General features: G+C 37.9%; 1 protein-coding gene across 1 annotated transcript; it reads right to left on the bottom strand.

Annotated features, from left to right (window-relative positions):
• Positions 1-143: 143 nt before the first annotated feature.
• LOC139070534 (uncharacterized) lies at positions 144-12,725 on the bottom strand. Its single transcript, XM_070552876.1, has 12 exons — positions 12,652-12,725; positions 12,049-12,221; positions 9,116-9,278; positions 8,836-9,028; positions 8,198-8,242; positions 7,451-7,495; positions 4,080-4,124; positions 3,335-3,379; positions 2,608-2,652; positions 1,853-1,930; positions 1,139-1,183; positions 144-463 (listed from the first exon to the last, which is right to left on the bottom strand). Exons 1-12 carry the CDS (start codon positions 12,723-12,725, stop codon positions 362-364), a joined length of 1,053 nt encoding a protein of 350 aa, XP_070408977.1. The 3' UTR covers positions 144-361.
• Positions 12,726-13,540: the final 815 nt, after the last annotated feature.

The following is a 13,540-nucleotide window of genomic DNA, read 5'->3' as shown; positions in this document are numbered from 1 at the left end:
CTGAACACATGTAGAGTTCATGTTCCTGACTTCTAGCTTCTCCTGTTGTTGTCAATAAAAGCTCTAAACCCAACATTGATGTAAAGCCATCTATTTCCCCAGAAATCCAATCATATTAACTGATCAGCTTCAGGTTAAATGGACAAAAACATGTGTAAAAGGACAAAAATATTAAACTTAGTCTGAACAAATATCAAGCAAATGCTTAAAGGGAAAGTTTGGACTAACAAATGGTATAGACAATTTCTTTCTCCTAATGCTAATGTTGATTTGGGGAAACTTTCACTGAAACTGATTGTTTTAAAACAATCAAAGTGCATTTCATTTATGCACTAGGCCCAACTGACTCATATACTTGATTTCAAATACAAAAAATAATGTGTGACCTGTTGGAAGAATGGAGTGAATTTTCACTCACTTCTTGGTCTGTAGGAGGTTGGGACATGGTCTCAACACTTGGTGTCTGAAACAAAAGACAACAATGTAAATCCTGACTAGTTCACTAACTACAGATCATACTTGTTTCAGTGAATATAATTCAAAGAAGAATCTGAGTTCCTTATATCAGACTGTATAGAAACTATTAACACTGTACAGTTCTTCTACCCAACAATATGAGGACAGTGTAACACACACACTACAGTTGTTGGTCCAACCATATGAGGACATATTCTGAAACACACATCTCCTTCACAGCTTGAAACAATATGAGGACATGACGACTGAACACATGTAGAGTTCATGTTCCTGACTTCTAGCTTCTGCTGTTGTCAATAAAAGCTCTAAACCCAACACTGATGTAAAGCCATCTATTTCCCCAGAAATCCAATCATATTAACTGATCAGCTTCAGGTTAAATGGACAAAAACATGTGTAAAAAGACAAAAATATTAAATTTAGTCAGAATAAAGATCAAGCAAATGCTTAAAGGGAAAGTTTGGACTAACAAATTGTATAGATAATTTCTTTCTCCTAATGCAAATATTGATTTGGGGAAACTTTCAATCAAACTGATTGTTTTAATACAATCAAAGTGCATTTCATTTATGCACTAGGCCCAACTGACTCATATACTTGATTCCAAACACAAAAATTAATGTGTGACCTGTTGGGAGAATGAAGTGGATTTTTCACTCACTTCTTGGTCTGTAGGAGTTTGGGACATGGTCTCAACACTTGGTGTCTGAAACAAAAGACAACAATATAATGTCAGAAACATTGTGTACTATGAATCCTGACTAGTTCATTAACTACAGATCATACTTGTTTCAGTGAATATTATTCACAGAAGAATCTGAGTTCCTTATATCAGACTGTATAGAAACTATTAACACTGTACAGTTCTGCTACCTAACAATATGAGGACAGTGTAACACACACACTACAGTTGTTGGTCCAACCATATGAGGACGTATTCTGAAACACACATCTCCTTCACAGCTTGAAACCATATGAGGACATGACGACTGAACACATGTAGAGTTCATGTTCCTGACTTCTAGCTTCTCCTGCTGTTGTCAATAAAAGCTCTAAACCCAACACTGATGTAAAGCCATCTATTTCCCCAGAAATCCAATCATGTTAACTGATCAGCTTCAGGTTAAATGGACAAAAACATGTGTAAAAAGACAAAAATATTAAATTTAGTCAGAATAAAGATCAAGCAAACGCTTAAAGGGAAAGTTTGAACTAAAAAATGGTATAGATAATTTCTTTCTCCTAATGCAAATGTTGATTTGGGGTAACTTTCAATCAAACTGATTGTTTTAAAACAATCAAAGTGCATTTCATTTATGCACTAGGCCCAACTGACTCATATACTTGATTTCAAATACAAAAAATAATGTGTGACCTGTTGGAAGAATGAAGTGGATTTTCCACTCACTTCTTGGTCTGTAGGAGGTTGGGACATGGTCTCAACACTTGGTGTCTGAAACAAAAGACAACAATGTAAATCCTGACTAGTTCATTAACTACAGATCATACTTGTTTCAGTGAATATAATTCACAGAAGAATCTGAGTTCCTCATATCAGACTGTATAGAAACTATTAACACTGTACAGTTCTGCTACCCAACAATATGAGGACAGTGTAACACACACACTACAGTTGTTGGTCCAACCATATGAGGACGTATTCTGAAACACACATCTCCATCACACCTTGAAACAATATGAGGACATGACGACTGAACACATGTAGAGTTCATGTTCCTGACTTCTAGCTTCTCCTGTTGTTGTCAATAAAAGCTCTAAACCCAACACTGATGTAAAGCCATCTATTTCCCCAGCAATCCAATCATATTAACTGATCAGCTTCAGGTTAAATGGACAAAAACATGTGTAAAAGGACAAAAATATTAAACTTAGTCAGAACAAATATCAAGCAAATGCTTAAAGGGAAAGTTTGGACTAACAAATGGTATAGACAATTTCTTTCTCCTAATGCTAATGTTGATTTGGGGAAACTTTCACTCAAACTGATTGTTTTAAAACAATCAAAGTGCATTTCATTTATGCACTAGGCCCAACTGACTCATATACCTGATTTCAAATACAAAAAATAATGTGTGACCTGTTGGAAGAATGAAGTGAATTTTCACTCACTTCTTGGTCTGTAGGAGGTTGGGACGTGGTCTCAACACTTGGTGTCTGAAACAAAAGACAACAATGTAAATCCTGACTAGTTCATTAGCTACAGATCATACTTGTTTCAGTGAACATTATTCACAGAAGAATCTGAGTTCCTCATATCAGACTGTATAGAAACTAATAACACTGTACAGTTCTGCTACCCAACAATATGAGGACAGTGTAACACACACACACTACAGTTGTTGGTCCAACCATATGAGGATGTTTTCTGAAACACACACATCTCCTTTACAGCTTGAATCAATATGAGGACATGACGACTGAACACATGTAGAGTTCATGTTCCTGACTTCTAGCTCCTCCTGCTGTTGTCAATAAAAGCTCTAAACCCAACACTGATGTAAAGCCATCTATTTCCCCAGAAATCCAATCATATTAACTGATCAGCTTCAGGTTAAATGGACTAAAACATGTGTAAAAGGACAAAAATATTAAATTTAGTCAGAATAAAGATCAAGCAAATGCTTACAGGGAAAGCTTGGACTAACAAATGGTATAGACAATTTCTTTCTCCTAATGCTAGTGTTGATTTGGGGAAACTTTCACTCAAACAGATTGTTTTAAAACAATCAAAGTGCATTTCATTTATGCACTAGGCCCAACTGACTCATATACTTGATTTCAAATACAAAAAATAATGTGTGACCTGTTGGAAGAATGAAATGAATTTTTCACTCACTTCTTGGTCTGTAGGAGGTTGGGACATGGTCTCAACACTTGGCGTCTGAAACAAAAGACAACAATATAATGTCAAACATTCTGTACTATAAATCCTGACTAGTTCATTAACTACAGATCATACTTGTTTCAGTGAATATTATTCACAGAAGAATCTGAGTTCCTTATATCAGACTGTATAGAAACTATTAACACTGTACAGTTCTGCTACCCAACAATATGAGGACAGTGTAACACACACACTACAGTTGTTGGTCCAACCATATGAGGACCTATTCTGAAACACACATCTCCTTCACAGCTTGAAACAATATGAGGACATGACGACTGAACACATGTAGAGTTCATGTTCCTGACTTCTAGCTTCTCCTGCTGTTGTCAATAAAAGCTCTAAACCCAACACTGACGTAAAGCTATCTATTTCCCCAGAAATCCAATCATATTAACTGATCAGCTTCAGGTTAAATGGAGAAAAACATGTGTAAAAGGACAAAAATATTAAATTTAGTTAGAATAAAGATCAAGCAAATGCTTAAAGGGAAAGTTTGGACTAACAAATGGTATAGACAATTTCTTTCTCCTAATGCTAATGTTGATTTGGGGAAACTTTCACTCAAACTGATTGTTTTAACACAATCAAAGTGCATTTCATTTATGCACTAGGCCCAACTGACTCATATACTTGATTCCAAACACAAAAATTAATGTGTGACCTGTTGGAAGAATGAAGTGGATTTTTCACTCACTTCTTGGTCTGTAGGAGTTTGGGACATGGTCTCAACACTTGGTGTCTGAAACAAAAGACAACAATGTAAATCCTGACTAGTTCATTAGCTACAGATCATTCTTATTTCAGTGAATATAATTCACAGAAGAATCTGAGTTCCTTATATCAGACTGTATAGAAACTATTAACACTGTACAGTTCTGCTACCCAAAAATATGAGGACAGTGTAACACACACACTACAGTTGTTGGTCCAACCATATGAGGACGTATTCTGAAACACACACATCTCCTTCACAGCTTGAAACAATACGAGGACATGACGACTGAACACATGTAAAGTTCATGTTCCTGACTTCTAACATCTGCTGTTGTCAATAAAAGCTCTAAACCCAACACTGATGTAAAGCCATCTATTTCCCCAGAAATCCAATCATGTAAACTGATCAGCTTCAGGTTAAATGGACAAAAACATGTGTAAAAGGGCAAAAATATTAAATTTAGACAGAATAAAGATCAAGCAAATGCTTAAAGGGGAAGTTTGGACTAACAAATGGTATAGACAATTTCTTTCTCTTAATGCGTTTGTTGATTTGGGGAAACTTTCACTCAAACTGATTGTTTTAATACAATCAACGTGCATTTCATTCATGCACTAGGCCCAACTGACTCATATACTTGATTCCAAATACAAAAAATAATGTGTGACCTGTTGGAAGAATGAAGATCTATTGAGTTGTAAGTGATCTGAACGTTTCATGATGATAGCCCCAAGCACAATTTCACATTATTCTGGGTCCAGTTCACTGAAAAAATCTTCAATCAGGCTGAAAAATCACAGGAAAGTAGAATCTATTGAGTTATAAGTGATTCCAACGTTTCATGATGATAGCTCAGTCCTAATGGGGTCAAATGATGTCACAAAGGTCACCGGATCACTTATGCCTTAAAGGCCTGCTTACAAAAACAGCTTTGGGGGCTTATAACTTGGCTTCTGAATGTCCTAGAGAGATCAGCTTGGTTTTAAATTACTCCAATTAACAGCCCCTATTAGCTCTTATGGTTTTAAAATGGGACACAGAATTATGTTGCACCAAGCACAATTTCACATATTTCTGGTTGCATATCTGTGATACAAGCTCCAATCTGTCTGAAATTAACATATGTTGGACATGTGAGGTCAAGGAGCATATCAGTTGCAAGTCTGTAGGTTGAAGAGAACCCTGTTTTTCAGCTGAAATCCATCATTTTTTCTGACCTCTGACCCAGAACAGCACCAGAACAATGAGCTACGGCTACCAAACTGCCTGGGCTAGCTCGGGGTGACGGCGGCGTGCCAAATCGACGTTTGTTTGGTGAAAATCGGTTGAGAAATGCCACTTTGCCGAGCACGGCAAAAAAGGCGAGAAAAGTGCCATCCGGCCCCAAACGGACACTTAACACGATGCGACCGACACAAATTTGAAATCTATGGTTCGGACCAGCACTGGGGTAAAACAAAAAAATGTTCGTGAGCCTCGGATCAACGATGGCCGAACGGCAGCCAAAAAGGGGCTCAAATCTTGGCCAGGCTTCATTTGGGGCCTAGGGTTTTGTCCGTTGCTTTTAATTAATTAAAAATAGTTAAATTCTACGTAGGGACATGAAATTCACATATGTTGTAAATAAGCACATGCCGAATCATAATTTCTAAGATGCGTCACGCTACGTCGCTCACTGACCGAGTTCGGCCACTAGGGGGCGCAGTCAAAAAAAATTCACTCTCTGGTTCGGAAGTCCGGTACGAGAGCAAAAATCTACTCGCCTTTTTGATAGCCCTCACGGCGCTAGAATTGCGCCATTGCAAACTTGCAAAAATCGCGCGCTTTGGGGGGGCTATATCTCCGGAACCACAAAATATTTTGCCACCAAACCACCTCGGGTGGACTAGTGCTTGGCCCCCGAACCACATATCCGAAGATGGCGCCGCTGGCACCAGCAGAACTTTTTTTTTCCACTTTGTAACAGCAAAACACAAGTCCTCTTTGAGGCATTACGTCTCAGAGGACATTTTTTGGCCTAACTCGGAAGCGACTTTTTTTTTCTTTTCAATTTTGACAGCGGATTATGATTGCTTGGCACCACGGGGACCACCTCTCCAAAAACGGGACGGATCGGGCGTTTGCTTGAGGAGCTGTGGCCAAAAAAGAGCATGACGTCTGGCGACCTAGGGTTCAGAAAAGCACCGGAACAACGAGCTACGGCTACCAAACTGCCTGGGCTAGTTCGGGGTGACGGCGGCATGCCAAATCAATGTTTGTTTTGTTAAAATCGGTTGAGAAATGCCACTTTGCCGAGCACATGGCAAAAAAGGAGGGAACACTGCCGTCCGGCCCCAAACGGACGCTTTACACGATGCGACCGGCACAAATTCAAATTCTGTGGTTCGGGCCAGTGGTGGGATGCACCAGAAGAATTTTCGGGCGCCTCGGACCAACGTGGGCTGAACGGCAGACGAAAAGGGTCTCAAGTGACAGAAGGCCGCAAACAAAGCCTGAGCTAAATTTTCACACTTTCGGGCCGCCGTTTGAATTCAGTCAGGCGTAGCCGCACGAAATTGTTTGTGGTGCATCCCGGCTACCATCTCATCGAAGCACGTCGAAATTGCGGCCGTCGGACCTTTTCGAGGGCCCTTTCGGGACGCGTGTCCAATTGGATATAGTCAGGTAGTGTCCGGTTACACCTTTGTGGGCTTATAACTTGGCTTCAGAATATCCTAGAGAGGTCAGGTTGATTTTAAAATACTCCAAGTAATGGTCTATATCTGGAACAGAAGGAATGGAGTCATTACCACTTATGGGTTTTAAATGGCACCCAGAATTATGTCGCACAAAGCACAAATTCACATATTTCAGGGTTCAGTTCTCTGACAAAGCTTCAATCAGGCTGAAACATCACAGGAAGGTAGAATCTATTGAGTTATAAGTGATTCCAACGGTTCATGATGATAGCTCATTCCTAATGTGGTCAAATGATGTCACAAAGGTCATCGGATCACTTGTTCTTTAAAGGCGTGGTTCCTAACACACATTTGCGGGCTTATAACTTTTCTTCTGAATGTCCTAGAGAGCTCAGATCTGGTTTTTAAATGGCACCCAGAATTATGTCGCACAAAGCCCAATTTCACATACTTCTGGGTCCATTTGTGTGAAAACAAGGTCCAATCAGGCTGAAACATCACGTGAAAGTATAATCTATGGAGTTGTAAGTGATCTGAACGTTTCATGATGATAGCACATTCCTAAGGGGGTCAAACCATGTCCCAAAGGTCACCGGGCGTGGTTTCACTTGAAGGCCGGTTTCCAAAAACAGCTTTGGTGGCTCATAACTTTTCTTCCAATTTTTCACTCACTTCTTGGTCTGTAGGAGTTTGGGACAATGTCTCAACACTTGGTGTCTGCAACAAAAGACAACAATATAATGTCAGAAACATTCTGTACTATGAATCCTGTCTAGTTCATTAACTACAGATCATACTTGTTTCAGTGAATATTATTCACAGAAGAATCTGAGTTCCTTATATCAGACTGTATAGAAACTATTAACACTGTACAGTTCTGCTACCCAACACTATGAGGACAGTGTAACACACACACTACAGTTGTTGGTCCAACCATATGAGGACGTATTCTGAAACACACACATCTCCTTCACAGCTTGAAACAATATGAGGACATGACGACTGAACACATGTAGAGTTCATGTTCCTGACTTCTAGCTTCTCCTGCTGTTGTCAATAAAAGCTCTAAACCCAACACTGATGTAAAGCCATCTAATTCCCCAGAAATCCAATCATATTAACTGATCAGCTTCAGGTTAAATGGACAAAAATGTGTAAAAGGACAAAAATATTAAATTTAGTCAGAATAAAGATCAAGCAAATGCTTAAAGGGAAAGCTTGGACTAACAAATGGTATAGACAATTTCTTTCTCCTAATGCAAATGTTGATTTGGGGAAACTTTCACTCATACTGATTGTTTTAAAACAATCAAAGTGCATTTCATTTATGCACTAGGCCCAACTGACTCATATACTTGATTTCAAATACAAAAAATAATGTGTGACCTGTTGGAAGAATGAAATGAATTTTTCACTCACTTCTTGGTCTGTAGGAGGTTGGGACATGGTCTCAACACTTGGCGTCTGAAACAAAAGACAACAATATAATGTCAAACATTCTGTACTATGAATCCTGACTAGTTAATTAACTACAGATCATACTTGTTTCAGTGAATATTATTCACAGAAGAATCTGAGTTCCTTATATCAGACTGTATAGAAACTATTAACACTGTACAGTTCTGCTACCCAACAATATGAGGACAGTGTAACACACACACACTACAGTTGTTGGTCCAACCAAATGAGAACGTATTCTGAAACACACACATCTCCTTCACAGCTTGAAACAATATGAGGACATGATGACTGAACACATGTAGAGTTCATGTTCCTGACTTCTAGCTTCTCCTGCTGTTGTCAATAAAAGTTCTAAACCCAACACTGATGTAAAGCCATCTATTTCCCCAGAAATCCAATCATGTAAACTGATCAGCTTCAGGTTAAATGGACAAAAACATGTGTAAAGGGACAAAAATGTCAAATTTTGTTAATAAAAGCTCTAAACCCAGCACTGATCTACTCTGGTCTTCATAACTAGAATAACCATCTATGTTTTCATCTACTAATATTTAACATTTCTTGTACTGCACAATCTGTAAAGAGGATTTGCTTACCAGAGCTCGCCATGGCCACATAGATTCTCCATAGTCATGGGTGATTTCACTCTCTGCTTGGATATTGTCAATAGCAAACAAGCAGAGATGAGGTTTATCCTGGACTGCCAGCTCTTTCATCTTGCAGTTTGGGTACTTGTGGTCATCAGTAACCAGCCGGCCAAGTGAGTCGTCTTCACGGGAGGCATCAATGCTAAAAGTGAAGAAAAGAACATATGATTTCTTCACTAAAAACATAATGTTGTGAAGAACAACTGATATTGTATATGCCTTTACTTACCACCATGTGTTATTTTTCCATTTAAAATCAAATAGGAAAGCAGTTTGCTTTTCTGTGTACTTTTTCTGCCGCTTGTCCCGTTCATGTTCTGAGATAAGCTCCCCACTGTACTCGACCACAAAGGATCCCTTTTCAATTGGTTCAGAGGCAAATACACCATGTCCTAATACAAGATGTTCAATAAGTAGTGTTAAGTAATACAATCCAAATCAGGTTTACTGCAGCTGATCAGCCACTGACAAAACATGCAGAACAAACAATCATAAAATGTTTTAATTGTGAGGGGATTATCTAGATGCTTACGTTCATGGATTCAACAAATGAGTTGAAACAATAAATAAATACCAATAATAAAAAAAAATTTAAAATATTTTGCAATAAATTTCAAATACATGGAAATGTAAAACAGTTTTAATCTAGATAGATAACTTTATTGATCAATTTGGGAGGTTCCCTCAGGGAAACTGAAACAATTGTTATATATTACTAAATATTATAATAAACATTAGTTGCAGCTCCGGTAATATTCATGCAGCAGCCATAAGGAACAACATATAACATACCTTTATAGTCATTGATCCATTGGGCCTTTAAACAAGGCTTGTCACTTCCAGATAAAATAAAGTGAGCAGCCTCTGCTTCAGAAAGGTGTCAATGGGAAGAAGTCTTTCAACCAGATGTCATCAAAAACACTGCTCCTGCGTAAGTACCCATTTTAAAATGTTCACACATTTTTCTGGGTCAACAATATGTGCTCCACTATGACAGCTCTTGCCACCAGCCAGTTCATACCTTTGCTATTCACACACTGAGGTATTGTTTCCAGCGTTTCACTTTTTATAAACGCTACACAGCGTCAATATAAACTTGTAGAGCTACTTCTTAAGCTGGTCTAATAAAAGAAGAAATATTATTCAGAGCTTTAGTTGACAAATTATTTTCTGCTTACAGAAAGATATTAGTGGAGATTGTGGCCTGTTACAATAGTAAATTGTGGTGATGGATGATGATTAAAATGTAAATCTGCTTTTGTGATTGCAGATTCTATGAGAAAAAAAATCCCATCTCCCGCAGTTCCACTGACCACGACATATGTAAACATGCTATCCGCTGGTTTAACTTGGCAGCAGATCGAGACTGCTCAAGGCGACGTAGTTGTATACAAGAAATTCAACCCGCTGACCAGCATTCATCTTTATAACATAAATTACAGTCTGGTAACAGTTTTTTAATACTGTTTGCATTACTATTATTGTACTTTATACTTTGCTTGCACATGCAACAAACCATTTTTTATACAGTTTGTATTACTATTATACTTTATACTTGCACATGTAACACAGTTTTTATACAGTTTGTATTACTATTATACTTTATGTATTACTATTATACTTTATACTTGCACATGTAACACAGTTTTTATACAGTTTGTATTACTATTATACTTTATGTATTACTATTATACTTTATACTTGCACATGTAACAGTTTTTTATACAGTTTGTATTACTATTATACTTTGCTTGCACATGTAACACAGTTTTTAATACAGTTTGTATTACTATTATACTTTATACTTCCACATGTAACACAGTTTTTTAATACAGTTTGTATTACTATTATATATATATATATATATAGTTTACAATTTGTAATAGGTAAAACAGCTCCTGTATATATATACTTCCTGTTAAAAGGGAGTTTTTCCTTCCCACTGTCGCCAAAGTGCTTGCTCATAGGTGGTCACATGATTGGGTTTTTCTCGGTACCTATTAAGCGCCTTGAGGTGACTTTGTTTGTTATTTGGCGCTATATAAATAAAATTGAATTGAAATTGAATTGTACTGCTGCATACTGTGATATTTACAGTTGCTTAGTTAATTAAATGACTTAATTACTCACTTTTATCTACTAATTGAATTACTAAATGAAGCTGGAATTGTGCATTCTGCAGTTTTAATAGTGTATTAGTGTTTAAAGAAACAATATGCATTTTATACTATATTGTAAAAAGTATAAGGTAAGTTGAATTTAAAATATAATTAATGAAGAGTTGACTTTTTTCATCAATTTATTTATTAACCTTTATTTAACCAGGAAGATCCCATTGAGGTTAAAAACCTCTTTTTCAAGGGAGACCTGGCCAAGATAGGCAGCAGCAGGTGTCTCACATTTACAGAGGTTACTCAAACACATGCAACAATAAGTGAAAGACTACAAATAAAATAAAATTCAATTAAAAAAATAAAAAGTCAGTTAAAATGACAGTCAATCTAATTGAAACAGTTTCATGTTATGGACTTGGGCTCAATGATTCGTAGTTTAGATTTAAAAGCACTAAATGCAATGAATTCAGTCATCTTCCAGTCCTTCTGCAGTTTGTTCCAAGCCAAGGGTGCTAAATGGACAAAAGCTTTTTTACCAAGTTCAGTTCGGGCAAATAGAGCAGAAAGCAACAAGTAACCATGCGCACAAAGAGAATACCGACCAGCATGTTTCATTGCAAGCAGGGAACATATATAAGAAGGCAGCAACCCAAGTATTGCCTTATATATAAAACTGTATAAATGAGAGTTCCTCCGACTTAACAAAGCAGGTCATCCTACCTGAGAGTATAACTCACAATGGTGAGTCTGAAATTTATGGTTAGTGATGAACCTCAGAGAAGCATGATACACAGAATCAACCATTCAAAGACATTGAGCAGAAGCATTCATATATAGAATATCACCATAATCCAGCACAGGCAAGAATGTTGCAGCAACAAGCAGCTTCTTTGTATTAAAAGAGAAACACAACTTATTTTGAAAGTAAAATCTCAGTTTTAACTTCAGGTTTTTCCACAAGATTCTCTACATGTGGTTTGAAGGTGAGCAAGTCATCAATTAAAATCCCCAGATATTTATATATGTGAACCATCTCTTGTTTTATTACCTTCAAGAGTGGTTACTGATGGGATTATTTGGGCCAAATTCCTTGATTTAGAAAACAGCATGAGCTTTGTTTTGTCTGCGTTGAGAACAAGTTTAAGCAGAAGTAATGAGTGCTGGACAGCAAAAAAGGCTTTCTGCAAGGAGTCAATGGCTTGGACAAGAGTTGAACCACAGCTGTAAATAACAGTATCATCAGCATAGAAGTGCAAGTTTGCATCTGGCACATTTAGACTAAGATTGTTTACGTAAATGATAAATAGAAGTGGTTGATAATATCCACCTTGGATAACAAGCTGCGCACATTAAGATGAACTATCTTCAGCTCAATTTAGGATTTAAATTCAGATGGTGTCTGACTACATTGCAGCTCAGGGCCTGGGTTAGGTTGTACATTACCAGATTAGAGCAGTAGTAAGACGATCAGAAGTCTATGATTTGTAACATTACTTATTGATTTTGACTTGTGAAATGTTGAAACAAAGCAGGATTTTTCATAATTAATTTTGTAATTTTACAAAGCAAGAAGGTTTTGAAGATGAGGTAAATCTTTCTGTAGTTCAAATGATAAATTAATGTCCTGTTTCAAATACATTGGAAATTGTACAGGATGTATAGCAGCAGTGACGCATGTAGATCTGCCATGTCTCGCAGAGTGGGGACACTGTTTAATGTTCTCATCTTAGAGAATTTGAGTGTCCAAAGGCCCCCCACAGCCAATAAGCAAAGTAAAGTTATTTTAAAAAGCCATTATCCAAAACACACAATGATTGTTGATGCTGAATTAAATAGGCTGCACAAACCTAGGATGGCAAGTAAGGCTCCAGCCAGAAGTTCAGGTTCTGGTGGCTTGCTAGCAGTGGGCTTCTGCTAGCACATTTACCAATGTGGTGTAGACGGCTTCAATCAACAGCACAGTACCCGATGTATTGCAGATGAGCTTTTCTAGAAACACAGGCCTTGGTGTGGTGCTGATGTCTTCCACTAGCAACACAGATGCAGTTGGTTTAGCCGGCAGCAAAGGCCCTGGTGTGATGCAGACTGCCCCAGCCAGCAGTACAGGCCCTGATGTGATGCCTATGGGTCCAGCCAGCAGCACATGCCCTGGTGTGGTGCCTATGGGTCCAGCCGGCAGTACAGGCCCTTATGTGATGCCTATGGGTCCAGCCAGCAGTGCAGGCCCTGGTGAGGCTCAGTTGGTTTATGCTAGCAGCACAGGCCCTGGTCTGGTGCAGACAACTTCTGGTAGTAGCATAGGTCCCCAAAAAACCATTTCCCAATGAATTTACAGAATACTTTAGAATACTCTCTAGGAATTCACTGAGTCGAGACTGAGCTTGATGATCATACTGAATCACATGACAGCGGCAGGAATCTCTAAGTTCAACTGTAGATTGCAGATGCATTTATATTAATACAGATGAATATAAACTCTTCAAGGATCAAAATCTGCACACACATCATTCTGCATAGTGAAGATCAGACAATTTGTGCAT

This window comes from Nothobranchius furzeri, chromosome 7 (genome assembly GCF_043380555.1).
Source record: "Nothobranchius furzeri strain GRZ-AD chromosome 7, NfurGRZ-RIMD1, whole genome shotgun sequence".
Taxonomy (NCBI): domain Eukaryota; kingdom Metazoa; phylum Chordata; class Actinopteri; order Cyprinodontiformes; family Nothobranchiidae; genus Nothobranchius; species Nothobranchius furzeri.
Note: the sequence above shows the minus strand (reverse complement) of the source record. Positions and strands in the feature narration are given on the sequence as shown.

Bases quoted from the DNA above. Each gene is read 5' to 3' on its own strand.
- LOC139070534 (XM_070552876.1), bottom strand. From the start codon at position 12,725: ATGAGAACATTAAACAGTGTCCCCACTCTGCGAGACATGGCAGATCTA. The intron at 4,125-7,450 runs GTGAGTGAAAAA...CTTTTGTTTCAG, and splicing joins AAACTCCTACAGACCAAGAA to ACACCAAGTGTTGAGACCAT. The intron at 1,184-1,852 runs GTCACACATTAT...CTTTTGTTTCAG, and splicing joins CCACTTCATTCTTCCAACAG to ACACCAAGTGTTGAGACCAT.